We start from the raw sequence: 23,256 nt of genomic DNA, 5'->3' as shown, positions 1-23,256 counted from the left end.
CATTTGACAAAGTTAATCATTCCCTTCTCCTTGAAATACTTTCTTTAATTGGCCTCTGAGAAGCCACTAGAATGACTCCTTATCAATCTTCTTTTCTGGTTCTTATTTAGCTTCCAAACCTTTAGACATGAATAAAAAAAACCTCAGGATTTAGTCTTCATACCTCTACTACAACACAGCATGGCAGTATGATTATTCTAGTTGCTCAGGCCCAAAATTCTGGAGTCATACTTGACTCTTTCTTTTATCCTCTTCATCCAATTCATTAGCAAATTCTGTCATCTATATCTTTAAAATATATAACCTAACCTAATCACCTATCCCCATGTCCATTACTCTATCTGTAGTCTCAGCAACTATCATAACTGGCCTTGACTATATTTGCAGTAGTAACCTAGTCAGACTCCCTGCTTCTACCCTTTCTTGCCTAAAGAAATGCTTTTAAAGTCAAATAATGTCACAAAATCCATCTAATTCAAAATAAAATCCAAAATTCGTACATAGATTATAAAGCTTTATATATTTTGGCCCTTGGCTACTTGTTTCATCTTCTCCTCTGTCAGCCTCCTATTTGTTATCCCCCTTGTCTGGAAAACTCTTCCTTCAGATAATTCATATACTTCATCACTTCATTCAGATCTCAAATATCACCTTATCGGTGAGGCCCTGTCATATTTTTCCATCTAAACTAAGTCTCTCCTCCACTCGTTGTCCCCCTCTTCTGTTTACTTTTCCTCTTAACTCCTGATGTAGTATATGCTTTTTTGTTTTGTGTATATCATCTGTCTACCCACCACTGGAATGTGTGTTCCATGGAAACAGGGACTGCTATGTCCCCAACCCTCAGAGCAATGCTTAGCACACAGTAGGCACATAATAAATATTTGTTAGTTGGCTGTTAGAATTCCTTTTACTCTTCTATTATTGATAGAGAGAAAATGGGTTTTTCCCTCACCTTCAGTGAAAGTTTTAGTTTTATAACTGCTCTTTTTTCCTTTCAAAACATTGTTTGCAATGTTTTAAAGTATACCTTAGCAAAGAAATTATGTTTGTGTGAATTGTATAAATTAATTGGTTATTTATAATTTTGCTCTTTGTAATTACTAATTGTGGTATGTTTTCTCTCAGTGTTTGGATACGATTCCTTAAAAGACAACTAAAATTCTCATATGTTAGCCTATTACTGTTTGTTTTTTATAATAAGTGAAAGTACAAAGTCTTTTACTAGGTCACTCATTTATGGATTTTAAAGCCCATCAGTACAACAGTGTTTATTTAATGTTCTGCATAATTCTCTAGGAGTCTACCTGTTTTCTATTAGTTCATGAAGGGAGAAAGGTCTGGCTTCTTTTATTAACTTGAAAGTAAAAACTAATCACGTGTTATAAGATTAGAGTAGACTAATGGAAATTGATGGAAAATTTTTGATGAACCACCATCTCCTCGTGTTTTATTGTTGTTGTTATTGTTGTTGTTATTGTTCTATATGTTTTTTTTTTCTGTGTATCCTAATGTGGTATTTAAATAATGCAGAAATACCTAAGACTTCAAATGTGATTTTAGCGGTTCTTGGAAGTGATCAAGATATGCATCTTCTTTTAGAGAATAAGGATATTGCATGCCCGTTGTGTGTATATGCAGCTATATAGGTGTTACTCATAAATGTTCTCATGCTACCATGTCTGTACCTTGAACATCAGATGATAGATTTTAGGGCTATTCGTTAGGGAGGACATTTTGATGTTTGTATTGAGTATCTAGAAATGTTAAATTTTAAGCCTCATTCTCAAGTTTGCATAAACATTTAGCTATTTCAGTGCATATAATTAAACAATGCACCTATTTTAACTGTGATCAACACTATCAGAGTATTTCAAAAGTTTACATTAAAAATGTTACATCACGGGGCGCCTGGGTGGCTCAGTCGGTTAAGCGGCCGACTTCGGCTCAGGTCACGATCTCGCGGTCCGTGAGTTTGAGCCCCGCATCAGGCTCTGTGCTGACAGCTCAGAGCCTGGAGCCTGTTTCAGATTCTGTGTTTCCCTCTCTCTCTGGCCCTCCCCCGTTCATGCTCTGTCTCTCTCTGTCTCAAAAATAAATAAAACGTTAAAAAAATTTAAAAAAAAATGTTACATCACTTTCTTGTCTAAATTAATATTTGAGAAGAAATATTATGAAGGCTAATGTCTTCAAGCTTTTAAGCCTAGCTTGTATGACTCTCATGTTCAAGAAAAATGTTTTTGGTGCCTTTTGTTCCTTTTTATTGATGACTCAGTCACTTGTGCCTAACTAGCATGTGACTGGGTTTTGTGGTTATGCTGTGTAATTTCTGGAGGTTCCTAGAGATACAGTTGTCCTGAGATAGGAGGTTTTGTAGTCTAAAGAGTCTGATTTGTGTCTTTGTTGACTCACTGCATTCACTAGAACTGAATTTGAAGGATGAGTAATCATTTCTAAGCAGAGGAGGGATAAAGCAGTATTTTCTGAAGTGGGTTCCTAAAATAGTTCCTAAGGATAATTAGGTAGTAAAAACAGGGGCACCTGGGTGGCTCAGTCGGTTGAGTGTCCGGCTTCCGCTCAGGTCATGATCTCACAGTTTGTGGGTTCGAGCCCACATCGGGCTCTGTGCTGACAGCTTAGATTCTGATTCTGATTCTGTGTCTCCCTCTCTCTCTGCTCCTCCCACGCTCATGTTCTCTCTCTCTCCTTCAAAAATAAATAAAAACATTAAAAAAAGAATTTAAAAAAAGATAGTAAAAACAGATGATTTGTTGTCAGATGATTTGGGGAAAAACTATTTTTTACACTGAGACTCCTTAGAGCCTTTATTATGCCAGCAGGCATTGTGATTCTCCAAAAAATTGGATAATGTATGAATTTCCTAAGAGTACCTGATGGTGGAAGCCACTTTTTCTCCCTCCCAATATCTCTTAATATCTTGACATACTAGTGTTCCACAACCAAAGTTTAATAAATGTTAATACTTCTATGTCTTCACAGCTTAGACTTTTAGGTGCAAAAATAATGGTCAGTAGCTGATCGGAAACTATAGTTTCACAATTGTGTATACACAATTGTATATACACAAAACCAACCAAACAAACAAACAAAAAGCCAAAATAATCACAGCCATCTTGACATTCACTTGGTCAAGCAATACTTCCAAGATTCAGATAACCATTAAAAACAATTTTCAGAAATTCAGAGCAGAAGAACCTGGAAGTAAATTTGAATTTGGGATAGGTGAACTTTTCTTTTTAGAAAGATGTAACTTCTCTCTTCTCTCTCTCTCTCTCTCTCTCTCTCTCTCTCTCTCTCAGAACACTTGCCTTGAATGTCCTACAACCACCAAGATAAGTCCTGCATAATTTTTTTCTTTACTAAATCAAAGCCATTTATACACATGCTTCAAGTCCAGCACTCCTACTGTTTGACATTTTTCTGAAAATTTGACTTTAGCATGACTTTCATGCTGATTTTGAGATTAGAATTAAGTATATTACCAAAATACAAAAGAATGATGTTCAATAATGAGGAGAATTTCTCTGGTGTCAGAAATACAGATGAAGCATATCTATACCACGTGGGGGAGACAGTATGTTCTGCATACATAGTGATGTAGAAAACTTTCTATTTATTTTTCTAAAACAGACAATAAACTGTATTAATATTTAACAGACAAACTGGCAATCCTATATATTTGGGTCCTGTTCAAAACTATTTTACTATCAGTAATAGATAGAAAGGCCCTGCAGGGAGACTTAGCAAAATTCAAACCCTGGCTCCAGTATGCTATGTGACCAAAGCAAGTTACTTTATTATTTTAGTTCAAATTTATTCATCTGACATTATAGTAACAGCACCAACATCGTGACAAAGGATTGAAATAGTAAATAAAAACATACTTAGCATACTGTAATCATTCGGTAGTGCTAATACCCGCAAATAAGAATATCCATTCAGTACTATTGGCAATGAGCAGGAATGAAATCATGCCATCTACAGCAACGTGGATGGAACTGGAAGGTATTATGCTGAGTGAAATAAGTCAGTCAGAGAAGGACAGATATCATATGAAACTTAACAGAAGACCATGGGGGAAGGGAGGGGGGAAAATAGTTACAAACAGTGAGGGAGGGAGGCAAACCATAAGAGACTATTAAATACAGGAAACAAACTGAGGGTGGATGGAGGAGTGGGGGAGAGGGGAAAATGGGTGATGGGCATTGAGGAGGGCACTTGTTGGGATGAGCACTGGGTATTGTATGTAACCAAAAAATAATGGGAATCTACCCCCAAAACCAAGAGCACACTGTATACACTGTATGTTAGCCAATTTGACAATAAATTATATTGAAAAAAAAAGAGAACATCCGTTCCGTGACTACACACACACACACACACACACACACACACACACGATGAGAATAAATATATATAATTGTAATTATCTTTCTCAAACATCCCTACCTCCTCTCCACCTGAAGACTGCTTAAACAGTTCCCTTATGGAATGCTTTTTCTTTTGTTTCCCATAGCTGCTGCTTTTCATTTTGATCTGAGTTTTGTTAACTGCTCAATGAAGCTTTTCTGGACTATCTAATCTAAATATTCACCAAGTTAATTTCAACCATATATGATTTTAATTTTCTCCACATCATTTATCACTTGATTTAATTTTTGTCAAACTCCTTTCACTGGAGTCTAAGAGTCTCCTATGTTCTCCATTGTCTAAGGTCCTAACACCTTGGTAAGTGTTTTAAAAATATGTGCTAAATTAATAAACTACTCTGTAGAGATTATCATGAAAAAATTTCAGGAAAAAAGAGGGAGATTCAAAATTCCAGTTTAGGAAAGAATGTCAGTTCCTGCTTTCCACTGCCCTACCGAAGCCCTGAACTATTATATCTGTGTGTCAGTAAACTCAGGTCTCCCATATGACTCAGTTTCAGTGTGGCTTTGCTCTTTTAGATCTGTCATCTCTTGTGATTGAGGACAGGGCCTGACCACCAACATGTCTCCCATGGTATGTCCTTCCCCTTCCTAGTCTTTTGTATTTCTCCCTTTTCCTCAATCCTACTGGCTAGACCACTTCTAAACACTACTGTTGCTAGACCTATGTGAATATCAATACTTGTCCAGATTTAGTTCCTTTTGAATACGAATTTGGATCACTTTCCCCAGTCCCTACCCATGCCTATTGCTGGGTTAGTCCCCATGCTCTTTTTCTCTCCATCCTCTCTTACTGTTGAGGTCCCAGCATTCTTTAATGTTCTATTTTTATAAGTTAGGCTCACAAGATTTGAGACCATCAGAAACAGAAAAGAGTAGGATTGAAATGTAAGACTTTCTTTGAGTTTATGTGGTCCCTATGTAACTTGTAATAACTACCACTGCCTTGGAGTGTTCACTTTTAGGCAGAATGACCTTTTTTTTTTTTTTTTTTTTTTTTTGAGAGACAGCACAAGCCGGGGAGGAGGAAGAGGAAGAGAGAGAATCTTAAGCAGGCTCCATGCCCAGTGTGGAGCCCAATGTGGGGCTTGATCTCACGACCATGAGATCATCACTATGAGATTATGACCTGAGCCAAAATCAAGAGTCAGATATTTAACCAACTAAGCCACTCAGGCAGCCCAGTTTAAGAACCATTCTTTATTTTGGTTATTGTCATAACACCTAGCGCCATTTCACATGTAGTTAGGTGCCTTCATAATAGTATTCAATGATGATAATCCTTAAAAGCCCAATGTTAGGATGTCATTCTGGTCATCTATTGCTGCACAAATAATCACCTCAAAGCTTAATGCCTTTAAATAACAATTATTGATTTTATTCACAAACCTGGGATTTAGTATGGCTTGGTGGGAGAGCTTGTCTACTTACACAGTATCAGCTGGGGGAGGGGGGCTTGGCTTCCTAAAGTACGGTGCTGTGTTCCAAGAGCAAATGACTCAAAAGACAGAAAGTGGAAGCTGCCAGAAATGGACACAGTTTTGTTTCTGTATTACACTGGTCAAGCAATCATAGAGCTCATATTCAAGGGAACAGACAAAGAAACCACCTCTTGATGGGAATACTATTTATCAATATAGCATTAATATTATTAGAGAATTTGGGATTATGTCACCTTATATATTCACCATTTTTATTTTTTTAATGTTTATTCAGTTTTGAAAGACAGAGAGAGACAGAGCATGAACAGGGGAGGGGCAGAGAGAGGAGGAGACACCGAATCTGAAGGAGGCTCCAGGCTCTGAGCTGTCAGCACAGAGCCTGACATGGGGCTCGAACTCATGAACCATGAGATCATGACCTGAGCCTTAGTTGGCCGCTTAATCGACTCAGCCAACCAGGTGGCCCATCATTTTTTAATCAAAATTAAATATAGTGAACAAATCAAACAAGAAAATCAGTAGGTCAGATCATAGTAGAAATTCGAATACTACACACAAAAGAAGCCATTTTTTTGAAATTGCTTGACTCTGGGAAAGTTAACACTCAACACTTGAAGCTATACTAGAGTATCACTTAACCTAAATACTTTGAAACATACCACACTGGAAGCCAAATTGAGGATTACTTGAATGATATCAAAAAGTTAATAAAACTATTAACATACCTTGCTGTTGTTAACTTAGGCCTCTGAAAGAGGGCGAATAAATAAATACCTAAACTATTTTTTAGAGTTCATGTTTTTTTGTTGTTGTTCTAAAGCATTTCATCGTAGTTTTGTGGGCAATTTGGAAGATATTGTGGCTTTTTTTTTTTAACTACATTCCAGGGCAAAGTAATGTTTACTTTGTGTGGTGTAAATAGCGTTTAAATGGAATGAAAATATATATGTTCAATTAACTCTGGGATCTGGTATTCTTAAATCAAAATGTTTTATGCATCTTCGAGAAAATACTGCAGGAATCAGAAGGTTTTAAAATGTCTACTGTTTATTGTATTTAAGCCCTTCTATAGACAAAACAAGTTTTGACCTGACAAATAATGCGACTATATTTTCTCCAACTTTCTCCCTCAACCCAGCATCTTGCTTAAGTATTTTTTAGTTATTAGATTTTTAAAGATGCTCTAAAATTGGATATGGGAGGATAAAGGTGCGTGCTGTGTTTAGGCAGCATCTGCAGATCTGCCTAACATGAAAGATCTCCCACATCTATTTTCATTTCTTTCCTCGTGGATAATCCGATTTTGCAACAAATTGATTGCTCAACCTCCCCATGTCACTTTTCTATAAAATCAAAAAGGTTGCTACAGTCCCACGGCGAGGAAATCGTCTCTTTCTGGGAAAGGTGACACTCAAAGGTCAATTCATTAAACAGAGTGACTTATGAGACCTCCGAATAATGTCTTGGTGATATATTCTAAAACGTTGGGTCCAAAACTTAAATTGATCTTTTTTACTGGTAAGCCTGCTCTTGGAAATTTTACTTAGAGAAAAATCTGAAATAAACTGCATTTTATGAAGTTTCTGAAGAACTACATTTTTCCCCTAAGATGCAATTACTAGGGAAATCCCTCATTTTCTTCCTAGAAAGCACCTCATTTCCTTGAACTCACACATAGAAAAAAGTATCAATGCTGAAATTTTGATATCACAATTAGTCAAAATCATCTGTTTAAGAGATAGTAAGTCATAGTGGAAAGAAGACTGAACCTGATGTATAGAAATTCTTGGTTAGAGTCCCAGCTTTACTACTTACCAGTTGTGTGTCTTTGAGCAAGTGCTAAGTTTGAGCAACCTCATTAGGGCTCAGTGTCCTCATTTCTAAAATAAGGAAAATGTCATCCACTCTGACAACCTGACAGTTTGGAGGTTAGATTATATATCAAATATGCAAGTGCTTAATAAATTGCAAAGCATCTTAAAAACGGGAAGTGTTACCAACCATTTTAGAAACTTTGATGAAATATATATGGATTTTTGTAAGTTGTAGCTTAAAATTTCATTAAAAATATATTGTACAATGTGGTTAATACAATATATTTTCTAAGCTCAAATAAAATGCTTTGAACTAATTAAACAAGACATAACTTTTTTTTTAAAGTTTATTTATTTTGAGAGAGAGAGAGAGACAGCATGAGCAGGGGAGGAGCAGGAAGGGGTGGGAGGGAGAGAGAGAACCCCAAACAGACTCCACCCTGTCAGTTTGGAGCTTGACTCAGGGCTCCATCTCATAAACCATGAGATCATGACCTGAGCTGAAATCAAGAGTCAGATGTTTAACCAACTAAGCCACCCAGATGCCCCAGGACAACTTTATTAAGGACAGAAACCAAATGTTACACATCTTTGTGTTCCTAACATTGTCTAGACCAGTTAGTTCTATGTAGATCTGGTTGGTTGGTTGATTCATTGGTCAATGATTGACTAAGATTATGTATGAGGTCATTATTCCTCAATTTAGAGAGGAATAAATTGGCCTTTTTTAACATTTTGAATTTCTAATTAGTAATTATTGAATGCTCTAATACTGTGTGTAACAAAATTATGAGAGTGAAAATAACCATCACACTGTTGTTGCACGATTGTTGTCTTCATAGGCTACACTGTGGTGTGTGTGAATGGGTTGGGGTGGGGAAAGAGGAAGAAGGTTATCAGATCATTAGTATCCCTTGTTGCAAGAAAGTTGTCACTGTGGGGTTAGCATGACTAAGAGGATTCATGATGCTAGCCTGCAACTAACTTTGAAAAATGTAAATCAAAGGGCTTTTCTAAATGTTTAGTGTTTCCAGTAAGTAATCTCCAAAATTTAGAGCAAAATCATGCTAACCTAAAGTGTAAATTTTATGTTGCTGCTTATTTTCATGCACCAACACATGAGTTTCTTTAGGAATTTCATTCCTGCCTTTCTAGCTCTTTCCAGTTTTTCTTTAAATTCCAGTTAGTTAATATACAGTGTAATACTAGTTTCAGGTATACAATTTAGTGATTCAACACCTACATACAACACCTGGTGTTCATCACAAGTGCACTTTTTAATCTTCATCACCTACTTGACCCATTCCCGCCCCCCCCCCACTTGCCTCCCCTCTGGTAACCTTCAGTTTGTTCTCTACAGTTAAAAGTCTGTTTGTTAGTTTGCCTCTCTTTTTTTCCCATGCTCATTTGTTTCTTAAATTCCACCTATGAGTGAAATCATATGGTGTTTGTCTTTCTCTGACTTATTTCACTTAGCATAATACTGTCTAGCTCCATCCACATCATTGCAAATGGCAGGATTTCTTTTTTTTTATGTCTGAGTAGTATTCCATTATATATATATATATATATATATATATATATATATATATCCCATTATATATATTATATATAATATATATCCCATCGTGTGTATATATATATATATGTATATATATGTATATACATACATATATATGTGTGTGTGTGTGTGTGTATATATATATATATATATATATATATACACACACAACGTCTTTATCAAACACTGTTGTGTTTATACACAACAGTCAATGGACATTTGTGTTGTTTCCATGGTTTGACTATTGTAGATAATGCTGCTATAAACATCAGGGTGCATATAGTCCTTTGAATTAGTATTTTTGTATGCTTTGGTAAATACCCAGTAGTGCAATTTTGCTGGAGCATAGTGTGGTTCTATTTTTAACTTTTTGAGGAACTTCCACACTGTTTTCCACAGTCACTGCACCAATTTGCATTCCTACCAACAATGTATGAGGGTTCCTTTTTCTCCATATCCTTGCTAACACCTGTTTCTTGTGTTGTTGATTTTAGCCATTCTGACAGGTGTGAGGTGATACTCATTGTACCTTTGGTTTGTATTTCCTTGATGATGAATGATAATTGAGCATCTTTTCATGTGTCTCTTGGCCATCTGGATGTCTTCTTTGGAAAAATGTCTATTCATATCTTCTGTCCATTTTTTAATTGGTTTATTCATTTTCGATGTGTCAGATATGTCATTTGCAAATAACTTCTCCTATCTCATAGGTTGCCTTTTAGTTTGATTATTTCTGTCACTGTGCAGAAGATTTTTATTTTGATAAAGTCTCAAGTTTATATTTGCTTGTGTTTTCCTTGCCTCAGGAGACATATGTAGTAAGAAGTTGCTCCGGACAAAGTTAAAGAGATTATTGCCTATGTTCTCCTTTAGTATTGTAATGGTTTCATGTCTCACATTTAGGCCTTTAATCCATTTTAAATTTTTGTCTAGCTTCTGATATAGCTTTAAATAGCTGCTTTCTTATTCCTTCACCAAAGGTCTCAGAAACTTTTCCATTCCCATCTAAAACTGTTTTGTAGTTGACTTCTTTTACTATTTCAACAAATATCAGCATAGCATTGATAGCTAACTTGTTTTCATGCTTAGTACCTGCAGAAGTCAGCATGTGACCTTAAAATCTAACTTGTCTTAATTCTACACAAAATGAATTCATTAAACTTTTATTTATCACCTGTTATGTGCCTATCAGTCTCCTAACACTCTTTCCATTTAATTGCACCCAAGTTCATCTACTCTGGAAAAATCATCTGTATCTACTTCAGAGAAATAGAAGCAATTTTAGCTAATGGTTCTTTTGATAGTTAATATAATTAATTATGCCTATATACCATTTAAAATTTTTTTTGAGATATAATTGACATACATTATTTTAGTTTCAGGTGTGCAACATAATGATTCAATATTGGTATGTGTGGTAAAATGATCACCACAATAAGTCGAGTTAACATGCATCACCATACATAGTTATAGAATTTTTTTTTTTTTCTGGTGATGAGAACTTCTAGGATCTACTCTATTAGCAACTTCCAGATAGACAATACAGTTTTATTAGGTGTAGTTGCCATGCTATACATTACATCCTCATGCTTATTTATTTTGTAGCTGGAAGTTTGTACCTTTTGACTCCCTTCACGCATTTTGCCTCCTCCCACCCCCACCTCTGGCAACTACCAAGCTATTCTTTAGATTCCACATATAAATGAGATCATATGATATTTGTCTGACATATTTCATTTAACAAGTGCCCTCAAGGTCCATCCTTTTTGTCTCAAAATGGCAAGACTGCATTCTTTTGGATAACTGAATAATATTCAATTGTATGTCTGTATACCACATTTAATCCATCATCTGTTGATGGACACTTAGGTGGTTTCCATATTTTGACTATTATAAATAAAGCTGCAATGAACATAGTGGTGCATATATCTTTTTTTTTTTAATGTTTATTTATTTTTGAGAGAGAGACACAGAGTGTGAGCAGAGGAGGGGCAGAGAAAGAGGAAGACACAGAATCCGAAGCAGACTCCAGGCTCTGAGTTGTCAGCACAGAGCCCGACACCAGGCTCGAACTCACAAACAGCCAGATCAACACTGACTGAAGTCAGACACTTAACCAGCTGAGCCACACAGGCACCCTAGGTAGTGCATGTGTCTTTTTCAGTTAGTGTTCTCATTTTCTTCAGATGAATACCCAGAAGCGTATGATAAAATTTTTTTTTCACTAGTTAACAATAGTAGTGCTTTTTAGTATAAAAGATTAGTTCTTTTGGGTAGTAACAAAGAGTTTTAAAAAGTTCCATTTTCTCTTTGTCTTTAAAAACAATTATTACAAAAGTACTAATTGTCAGGAGCAAGGAAAACTGGTAGGGTCCCTGGGTTCTAAAGCAAGAAAATAGGTTTCAAGCAGAGGGAACAAATTTTTAAAGCCACCACCTCACTGACCTTGATAAATTCAAGGAACTCACCATTGTTTAGAAAGGCTGGAATATGGGGGGATATGTAAGAAAGTTCCAGAAGATGAGTTTGGCAAAGTAATGGGGCCCAGATCACTAGAGACCTTATTTTCTTAAGAAGTCAATTTTTTTTTCTTAACCCAACGAGGTGACTTTAAAGGTATTTTAAGAGAGAAGAGATATTTTAATGGGTAAATTTGGAAGGGACTTTAGTTAATATACACAGGAAGAGCATACTTCATGATGAGGTATGGCACGAAAGATAGGACCTAATGAGCATAACATTTCAGAGCAATGCCAAGGGAAGGGAGCCTGGGAAGGAGAGTGAGAAGGAGAATCCTATAAGGAGTCCAAGTGCTTTCTTGATCTAGAACACCAGGGTTCAAAATGAGTCAGTGAGTTTCAATGAGTTAATTCTATTTCATTTTCTTAATTAAGTTACTTAATGACAACTAGCATTAGTTGAGGTTGAATGCTTCAGAGAATTTTATTAATAATACGATCTGATTGGAGGATATACTCTATCCTGGATAAAAATGATGCAGGCTAGCATTATAAGAGACCATCTTTAATATATAACAATGTAAAAATAGCAGTGCTGTCTATTCGAGTAGAACTTGTCTCTAAGGAGCTCTAAGCACATTAAATATTAAAGTGAGGCCATGTTTTCTCTACAGCACAGACAGGCAAAATAACAAGCAATGCTCTTTCCCATCTGGTCCTGCCTGTAATTTCAGATCTACTTACGTTCTGCCACTTTTTCATTGATCCTCATTTTTAAGCGCATGAGCTAATTGAGGTTTTCCCCTAAATATGCCATACCGTTCTTAGCATGCTTTCCTTGCCATCCTATCTGGTGAGTTTCTGTTCCTCCTTAAAGACTCAGCTGAAATGCCCCAAGTGTCTGTAAGGCCCTCTGTGAAGTCTCAATTATTTTCAATGCACATACATTTATTTTCCTTTACATAGTCCTTTTTATAGTCCTTTATTTTCAGTGCACATATATTTGCACATAATGAACACCTATCCCTTCTTTTTAGATACTGTTCCCTAAGGACAGGGACTATGTCTTAGTCACTCTGAGATATGTCCTCAGCTTACAGACAGGTGCTGAGCATAGTAGGTGCCTAAGTGACTATTCCAAGCATGAAAACCATAGGCTACCCTGGGGCTAGGACCTGGGTTTCACTGTCTAGGGCCTTGTACAACATAAGTGACCATTCATCAGCTTGTCTTAAAGCCTCCCCCAAAACAGTAAAATTTGCGGTTGCCCCTTTCCTCTGACCAGAGGTCCTGTCAGTGCCACTTTGTCTATTCAGTTGTCTTGTGCCTTCTCTAGAATAGAATAGCTCTGCTACATCCATGACTGTTAAAGAAATTTGCTCTTTTGATTTTATAACTTTCCAAACAAAAAGCATGTTTTTAAAAATCTCTACATCATTAGTTTTAGCCTTTTTTGTCTTCATATTTAATGATAAAATTTTTAAAAACTTGGGGCGCCTGGGTGGCGCAGTCGGTTAGGCGTCCGACTTCAGCCAGGTCATGATCTCGCGGTCCGTGAGTTCGAGCCCCGCGTCGGGCTCTGGGCTGATGGCTCGGAGCCTGGAGCCTGTTTCCGATTCTGTGTCTCCCTCTCTCTCTGACCCTCCCCCGTTCATGCTCTGTCTCTCTCTGTCCCAAAAATAAATTAAAAAAAAAAAAAAGTTGAAGAAAAAAAAAAAAAACAAAACTTATAGAATGTGGTTAGTGTGCTCTAGCTCAAAGAAAATACTTTGAAAACAAAGCAGCAAATGAATCTTTAGTAAAGAAGTCAAACGTGTATCCAGGCGCCCAACCGCTTTCCTTTTACCAGGAAGTCATGACAGTTAGGATGCTTTGTTGCTTTGGACTAAGAAATAAAAAATCAAGAACAGCATGATCTTGAGCATAATTTTAGACTGAGCAGGTATCTGGGCTACAAATGTGCACATTTCCTATCCAGGATATTGTTTTAAATTTTATTTTCCTTATTTGATGCTTTGGACTGGTGTTCCAATAAAGCTCTTCCTTCACTTAAAAATTGACTCTTTTATCTTTGTATTTTCTTTTTGGGCACTGCAAACAACACTGAAGTTGTCTAAATAATCAGGTTCCTCCTACCTTGAATTAGACAAGGAAAAGACTTGACTTTCACTGTGGGAGAATTACATCACAGAACAAATGACATCATTTGTATTAAAACACCTGATCATTTGATTCTTGACTTTCTTTTTCAGTGATGACACTTAAAGAACCAGCATTTTTAGTCAAACTAAAAATAGATTGTAAATTTATGCTTATAAATGGTGTCTTAGGCAGAAGAATGTTAGCTATAAATAGAAAGTGGGATTTGATTTTTAAATTAATGCCATGTCTCAAAATACCACTTTCTAACCTCGTTCAATGTATTTGAGATCCTGTTCATGTTTCCAGGAGCTTCAAAACTGGAACGGGGAGGAGGAATGCTTTTTTAGAGGTGGCTTTTCCATAAAGCATCTGGGCATTATGCTACTGTATTTTTTTTTTAATTTTTTTTTCAACGTTTATTTATTTTTGGGACAGAGAGAGACAGAGCATGAACGGGGGAGGGGCAGAGAGAGAGGGAGACACAGAATCGGAAACAGGCTCCAGGCTCTGAGCCATCAGCCCAGAGCCCGACGCGGGGCTCGAACTCCCGGACCGCGAGATCGTGACCTGGCTGAAGTCGGACGCTTAACGACTGCGCCACCCAGGCGCCCCAATGGTACTGTATTTTTAACTCAATCTGTGAGAGTATGTGCAGCTTAATAGTGCCTATTTATTTATTTAATATTTATTTATGGGGGTGGGGGCAGAGAGAGAGGGAAAGAGAGAATCCAAAGCAGGCTTCACACTGTCAGTACAGAACCCAACGTGGGACTCAAACCCATGAAACTTGAGATTGTGACCTGAGTCGAAATCAAGAGTCTGATGCTTGACTGAGCCACCCTGGCTCCCTAATAGTGTCTATTTAAACACAACCCTGAAAATTACCCCTTTGCCTTCAAACTTCATTTCAGCATGAATTCTTTATATGCAAAGATGGAATCTCAACAAGAAAAACAGATCTTCATCAACATTTGCTTTTGAAACAAACCTAGGAAAGTTAGATAATTCTAAACATCTAGTAGAAATAATGGTACCAAACTGGATGTTAATTAGTTATTCCATTAAATAAATGGTTTTTTTCTCCTTGTTCTTAACAAAGGTAATTTCTTTTGACTTTATGAAAAATCCTTTGGCTAAGAAATGTTAAGAAATCCACAAAGCTGAGACTAAAATGTTTGTGCTCATTTCTTGCCTCTTGGTGGTTTCCTCAAAAGGTAGCATTTGTGACTAGCTTTCCCACAGGGCTCAGAAATATTTTTCCCTTTTTGCCCTCTAACTCCCCTGCTTCCTCTTGTTGCTCTCCCTCTTCCAAATTAGAACTGCATTGCTAAAAGAAATTAGGTGGAGAGGTGCCTGGGTGCCTCAGTTGGTTGAATGTCTAACTCTTGATCTCAGCTCGGGTCTTGATCTCAGGATCATGGGTTCAGACCCCATGTTGTGCTCCACACTGGGTGTGGAACCTACTTAAAAAAAATTAGGTGGATTGGAGCGCCTGGGTGGCTCAGTTGGTTGACCGTCCGACTTCGGCTCAGGTCATTATCTCGCAGTCTGTGAGTTCAAGCTCCATGTCGGGCTCTGTGCTGACAGCTCAGAGCCTGGAGCCTGCTTTGGATTCTGTGTCTCCCTCTTTCTCTGCCCTTCTCCCACTCATGCGCTGTCTCTCTCTCTGTCAAAAATAAATAAACATTAAAAAAAATTAAGTGGATTTATGAATGGATGGATAGATGAATAAAAGTGTGATAAACCAGGGGCACCTGGGTGGTTTAGTCGGTTAGGTGTTGGATTCTTGATTTCAGATCAGTCATGATCTTGCAGTTTGTGAGTTCAAGCCTCTCAAGAGGCTCTGCACTAACAGTGTGGACCCTGCTTGGGATTTTCTCTTTCTCTCTCTCTCTCTCTCTCTCTCTCTCTCTCTGCCCCTCCCCTGCTCACACACTCTCTCTCAAAATAAATAAACTTTTAAAAATTTTTTAAAAAAGAGTGTGTTAAACCAAATATAGTAAGTTGTTAATGGTAGAATCTAGGTGGAGGTTATAAAGGCAATCACTGTAAGATTCTTTCAACTATGCCGTGTTGAAAATTGTCATAATCTTTTAGGGGTGGTTATCCAGGAAGGATAGGCTGACAGGAGCTTTCACATATTTTGTTTAAATTTTTCACAGTTATATCATTAGAGAAAAATGAAAATAAAGCTACATGAAACTGTCTTCACAAATGAAATCACCAGACTATTGGCTTAAAGGCCCTTTATGTTTGAAATTCACATTAGGGCACACTAAACAATTAAGAATGTGTACAGTGATTTAGCTGTATGATGATGATCACATTATTACAATAGGAGATTGGTTATATAAGTATGGCATATGTAGTCAATGAAATACTATGCAGCCATTAAAACTTATGGTACAGAGGGGCGCCTGGGTGGCGCAGTCGGTTAGGTGTCCAACTTCAGCCAGGTCACGATCTCGCGGTCCGGGAGTTCGAGCCCCGCATCAGGCTCTGGGCTGATGGCTTGGAGCCTGGAGCCTGTTTCCGATTCTGTGTCTCCCTCTCTCTCTGCCCCTCCCCCGTTCATGCTCTGTCTCTCTCTGTCCCAAAAATAAATTTTAAAAAGTTGAAAAAGAAATATTAAAAAAAAAAAAACTTATGGTACAGAAATAAATGCACTGACATGGAAAGAGTTATAATGTTTTATATACTATCTTCAATATTATGAATTTCTAGACACACCTGGAAGTATGTGTATACAAAGATATTTGCTCTGAATTATTAGATTATGGATCTTTTCTCTCATACACATATTTTTTTCATATATTTTTTATTTTTTCCTAGAATAAAGATTTTCCAGTATTTTTATTTTAGTAACATAAGAAAGAAGGAAAACAGAAAAGAGCATAAAAGAAAAAAAAGCCAGGCTATTTTTCTGTGAAAATAGAGCAGGGAAACCTTGGTATCTGTAAATAACTTTTGATCAAGCCAAAAGATTATCTGGGTTTTTCCTTTTATCTATATCAATGAAATCTGCTCTCTATATTTTCTTAATCTTGCTCTTACAAAAAGTGCATTTGAAACATGTAAAAACAAATAATTTCATTCATTCTTCTGAAGTTATTTTCATGGACTTAACTAGTAGCTTTGAAGGAAAGTTAAGATATTTTCATGCTGTTAGGCCCAAGGCATTTCATACTTGGAAATGCCCTATCTTTAATCTCTATTGCATTAGATTTCTGTGTCTGACTCATGAAGAAAGGAAGCTTCAAAGCTGAAATGGTAAAATCTAATTTCTCTCTAAATACACTAAGCATTGATACATTTCCGACAATGTGACACCTATGTCCCAAGTATCCTCACCAAAATAACTAAGAGTTCAAGGACATGCTGATTAAATAGTAAGAATGTTTTTATTTATTATAGATCTCTTTTGTCCAAGGAGATTTAAACAATGAGCTAGAATTAGGTAATCTTTGCAATATGTCTCTGGTAGGGATAGAGGGAAGGGACTGTGACTGTTAACTTTTATTCATCCAGTAAACATTTACTCAGCACTTTGTGTATGACTCTGCGATTAATATTTCACTTATTGTTTCCTCTCTAGAAGATGTTTTTTCAATGACAATCGAAAGAAAAATTGGATGTGAATAAAAGTAAAAATATGCATAGAGAGATTTCATTTCTGGGTTCCAGGTCTCTGGTCCTCTCCTCATGGATTATGTGGAATTTGTAACTCATTTATATATTCACCCCTCTTCCTGGACGCCAGCCATCCATTCTGAGTGCCTTCTCACTCTCTCACAATGCCTACCATTTCATTGTCTTCACTTCTTGTCTTCCCCAGGCAAAATGTCCAGTGATCGAGCTTTAAGGAAGCAACAGCAGTTAAACAACCTTGTTTATGTGGTGACAAGTCAGGCCAAACCCGGTGACAGAATTGTGGATTTCTGCAGCGGCGGGGTATTATGTCTCTCCTCTTATTCTCTTTAGCCTTCCCCTGACTATGTGACTTTACTGTATTACATTCAGAGTCATGTTTTTATTTGGCAAGACTGCTGTCTCAGAATGAGAAGAAAGCATTAAGGACCTGAGTTAACTTGTTTCTTTTTCTGCCTTCTCCAGGGCCATGTTGGCATTGTCCTTGCTCACATGCTGCCATCATGCCAGGTAAAAATCTGAATAACAGATAAAGGGAAACATTGGAAAACTATGCAATTCAGTTAGCTGAGTCTTACCCCTTCCCTTTGAATTTATAAGCATTCGTTCAGGTCACATCTGTGGCACAGATATTTTTTTTTTTTTGTCTTTGAACTAAACTTCTAAGAATCTTTAAAAAAGTAAAGTAGGACCACAGTACAGTTTTAACTTTTATAAAAGGGTTATATATTTCCTTAAAGTTTATTTATTTTGAAAGAGACCGAGACAGCATGAGTGGGGGAGGGGCAGAGCCCAGCTGCAGAGCCCAGCAGAGCCTGACGTAGGGCTCGAACTCACCAACCGTGAGATCATGACCTGAGCCAAAACCAAGAGTCAGAAGCTTAACCAACTGAGCCACACAGGGGCCCCTGAAAGGGTTATATTTTTAAATAATTTATAGAAGAAATAATGATTCTGTGGTTAAATAAAATAATGAATGATGAAACTAGTTTAACTGTCAACATAATTTTATACTGGAAATACTAGCTTCTGACCCTTGTTAAGCATATCCTTTCAGTATCTTGATTTTTATCCATTGTATCAAAATTGTAACAGCAATAACAAAATTTGTCAAAGAAAAAAATAAACTCTAAATTTACCACACTCATCCATCAAATGCTTTTCTCCCCATATTCTTATCATCATTGTCCATGAGGGTGCTTCGTACTGCAGATTCTAAAAAAATGCAAAAACAATTTTAGTCACCAGCTTTCACTCAGTATGTTTTTCCCATTTACAAATAGTTTCAAATATCATTATTAAAATATCACTAAAATGTGACTACATAGCATGTTTTTAAGTAAATGTACCACAGTTTATGCAGTGGTTGCCACTATTTGTTAGAAGTTTGTTATTTTTAGTCTTCTGCCATATGAAATCATTTCCTCACAATGACCATCTTTTAGCAAAGAAGTCTAGAATTTAATGTATTTAAAAAAATACAAATCAGCCGGTGGGGGTGAGGGGAAAATCGGAGATGGGCATTGAGGAGGGCACTTATTGGGATGAGCACTGGGTGTTGTATGGAAGCCAATTTAACAATAGATTATATTTTAAAAAAATACAAATCAAATGGGGCAGATTCTTTGCTTGTGAACTCTCTAGAAGGTGTAAAATAATCATAGTGATTCCTTGCAGAAGGGAAAAATGAGCATAGACTGGCCAGAAAGACATGTAACAGAAAGACGGGGAATAGAAGGGTATTATTCTTTCCCTTCCTTAGAAAGTAAGAGGCAAAATGAACAAGGAATCCTGGGAAAAAATAGCAGGTGTCTGTTTCATTATCAAGGAAAGTAACAATTTTCTTGGTTGGAGTTAGAGGAAGAAAGCTCATAGCGTAGAATCCTGGAGAAACAGAGGCAGAGATATGGGGTCTTTCCCCCCTTCCCAACAGTTCTGGAAACTTAGAGACATTGAGGCTGGAGGGGGGAAATCTTGGATAGAATAATGAATGGCCAGAAAGCCTTAAACCAAGTATACTCTGACAGGTTTTTTTATACAAAGGGACCCAGGATGTTTCTGTGAAGACAAGCATAAGGACAAAATAATGGTAGAATTAGAGATGATAGTGATGAAAGGGACTTAATTCTGCCCACTTTTCTCTCTCTAGACCAGTAATCCTTTCCAATTTACATTGGCCTGCATTCCTAGAGACTCCTAACTGGTTACCCTTCCTTCTGCCTCACCCCCACCAATCCATACTACACGTTGCAGCAACAGAACCTTCTTTTATCACATGATCTGGCTCCTGTTACCTCTCCAGACTCAATTCTACCCTCCACACCCTGTCCCCCACTCTGCATCACCACCACGCACCGTGCCCAGAGACACCAATGTTCTCAGTTCTTCAAACACCCCATGTCTGTCTCACTTCCCACTTCATGCATGTTTCTCTCTCTGCTTGAAACACTCCTTCATTGCTCCAGCTAGTTTCTATTCATTGTTCAGGCCTCAGCTTCTATATTATTTTCCATGTTAAATGGCTGAAACCTTCCTTAGTCATCAAGTCTGAGTGCTGTGATGACACATGATATGTCTTTCGTTAAACACTTATCACTGTATTGTAATTGCCTGTTTCTCTTCTATCACTCCATCCATAAGGTGCAAGAAATCAAGGACCTTGTTCAGTTTTGTAACACACTATCTGGTGTACTTCCTGGCACAGGACAAGGATCAATGGATATGTTCTACGTGAAAGCTTAAATGCAGTAATAATATTTTGCCCTAATGTCTGAATTATGTTACTGAATGTACTTTTGTTTCCTGGATGAAATCTAGGTTACGTTAATAGAAAACAAGGAACTATCATTAATTCGTGCTAAGAAGAGAAGTGATGAACTAGGTTTAAGCAACATTTGGTTCATTCAAGCAAATATGGAATATTTTACAGGGATGTTTAATATTGGGGTAAGTAATCAAACAATTTCAATTTCTTCAGTTAATTAAGAAAAATTATATGCCTTAGACTAAATAAAGGAGATACTTTTATATTCTTTGCTAGCAAGTTTATAACTTGTGTTTTCTACTATTTATGAAGTATAGCACATTAATGAGTATGATTTCATTCATAGCACTTCACCATTATGTGACCGAGGTAACATTTGTTCCTCTCCCAGATATGAACTTAATTTTCTTCACTGCAGAATCCCCAGTGCCTAAAACTATGTTTGACATGTAGCAAGTGCTTAAAAATAGTTATCAATGGAATGAATGAATGATTTCTAATGACAATGACTTCCCTTGGTTTACTTTACATTTTTAAAAGATAATGAAAGAAAAACAAAGAAATGTTACTGTTATTCCTTGTATTTGTTTTATTTTTTTTTAATTTTTTAATGTTTATTTTTGAGAGAAAGAGAGACAGAGCAGGAACAGGGGAAGGGCAGAGAAAAGGGAGACACAGAATCTGAAACAGGCTCCAGGCTCTGAGCTGTGAGCACAGAGCGCAACACGGGCTGGAACCCATGAACCTTGAGATCATGACTTGAGCCAAAGTCAGAAGCTCAACAGACTGAAGCACCTAGGCACACCTCCTTGTATTTCTTTTAAATACTTTTTTCTTATTATTAATGAACAATATGCTCAATACAGAAAAATACATAATAATATAAAGAAGAATCACCAGTATTTCAACTACTGAAAAAATGAATACCATCAAAAACCTTTGGTCTTTATATATTCTTGCACACATACAAATGCATGTTTATACATACATTACTATCATTGACATCATATTACATAGGTCTTGGTTTACTGAACATTGTCATAAATCTTTCCCCTACTCATCAATAATGTTTCTTTTTCTTCATGTTGTTATAATGTGTAATTATTACTATGATGGATAGCTTATGCGTTAAGACTTTGATACGTTTGCCAAATCACTTTCTAGGAAAATTGTGCTAATCTGCATTCCCGACTGTGTATGTTCACACAACATACACAATAGGAAGGTCTAGCTGGAACTCTTCTTCAATTTCAGAAACTCAGACTTTTGTAGTTCTTATAATTTTTGTCCAGTGAGGTTCATTTCTTAGATATCCACTACTGAAAATTTGTGGGGTTTGTTATCTTTTGCAGCAAAAATGTATGCAGTTTGTTTCCTTTGTAGACATGATCCAGATTGGTTATGTCAAGCCAAGCCTATAGGAAGAGAAGTAAGCTATTAATAAGGAAATTCAGGAAAATGCAGATATCCGAAACAGCAAATTCAAATTGATTATATATTTCTGTGCAACCTAAATTTTACGTAAATGTTGATGTAAAGGTTAAAAATTCTCCCACAAAATGAGCCATTAAGCCAATGCCCATGTTACCAGTACACCAGGCAGAATATTTAAGGTGGCAAGATATTGCTACCCATTTACTCAACTCTCAAATTACAAAATTCGCATCTTATCAGCCACATGTCTCTTTAGCCTTCTGTGGCTTACGGGTGCTAAAACATTCTGGCATATTCTTGTAACTTGCAAGGTCATAATTCACTAACACCAACTGAAAATGTTTATGTCTTTTTTGATGTGATATTTTCTCTACATTTCATAATAATATAGTCATAATGGCCTTTTTCTTTCATAATTACTTTTCTCAAAATATATAGAAAATTAATTAAAATTACTTGGAAGATTAAACCAAAATTAGATTTACTCACAAGAAAATAATTTTCCCCAGGAGGATAATTGAGGTATTGTCACCAGATAAATCAAACTGAATGCATCAGTGGCTCCAACTCTTAAATAGATTACAGTGAAAATAGTGTAGCCAAAGAGGAAATCAGAATAACTAGGTATTGGAAATGCATTAAAACTGCATTAATCCATGATCTGGTGATATTTTCAATAAGGGTTTAGTTAGCATTTATCTTTGCTTAGTAAATACCTTTTCCTTTTACCATTTTTCTTTAGATATAAAAATAATGATGTAAACTAGATTTTAAGGAGAGAATCTTAAAGTCTTAGAACCAGCTATGTTTAGGAACTTTAAACAAATCATATATGTGTGTGTGTGTGTGTGTGTGTGTGTGTGTGTGTGTGTGTGTGTATCTTCCACCTACTGTACCTGCCCAACATAACCAGAATCAGTGAGGTAATATTATTTGTTCCAAAGGGTCATTTTGTAATTTCTGGCTCACACTGTATTTACTTGAGAAATATATAATCCTTAGAAATACAAATGCCTGATAAGCTTATAAAAATATTTAAAGTGTCAATACATTTCAACTTGAACAACAATGATATTCCATTCATGCTCTTAATATTTCTAAAGATTTTTCAAAAATACGATTGCTCATTGACTGCAGGGCTTCAGCGAGATAAGCCTAATCATACAGGAGTTTTAGATTTTTACTTTACATGATATTTGCAATGATTTGTTAATGACATAAAAATTAGTTACAGTGGTAAACAAAGAAAATAAACATAATGGTAAAAAGTATGGATTTTGATACTGGCCAAGCTTGTGCTAAAATCTCAGCTTGGCTGCTTACTGGCTGGATGGCCCTAGGCAACTTATTTAAACTCACTAATCTTCAGTTTTTCCATATATCCTCATATTTTCCATATATTAGGCATAAAATATCTGGCTCATAGGATATTGATACAATGTATGTGAAGCACTTAGCAGGTTGTCTGCCATTTAGGAGTACTCAATAAATTGGGCCTCATCTTACTCTGTGCAGTATGATCTTAACCATGTAAAAACTGA

The 23,256-nt window shown here is 36.5% G+C and overlaps 1 protein-coding gene across 1 annotated transcript in view; it reads left to right on the top strand.

Annotated features, from left to right (window-relative positions):
- Positions 1-23,256, top strand: part of GSTCD (glutathione S-transferase C-terminal domain containing) — a 133,935-nt gene that overhangs the window by 85,386 nt on the left and 25,293 nt on the right. Inside the window, exons 6-8 of the mRNA XM_043571203.1 lie at positions 17,705-17,820; positions 17,983-18,027; positions 20,335-20,463. Of these exons, the coding sequence (XP_043427138.1) occupies positions 17,705-17,820; positions 17,983-18,027; positions 20,335-20,463 (290 nt within the window). The remainder of the gene's footprint in view (positions 1-17,704; positions 17,821-17,982; positions 18,028-20,334; positions 20,464-23,256) is intronic.

Source organism: Prionailurus bengalensis, chromosome B1 (assembly GCF_016509475.1).
Source record: "Prionailurus bengalensis isolate Pbe53 chromosome B1, Fcat_Pben_1.1_paternal_pri, whole genome shotgun sequence".
Lineage (NCBI taxonomy): Eukaryota > Metazoa > Chordata > Mammalia > Carnivora > Felidae > Prionailurus > Prionailurus bengalensis.
This window is presented reverse-complemented; position numbering and strand designations above follow the sequence as displayed.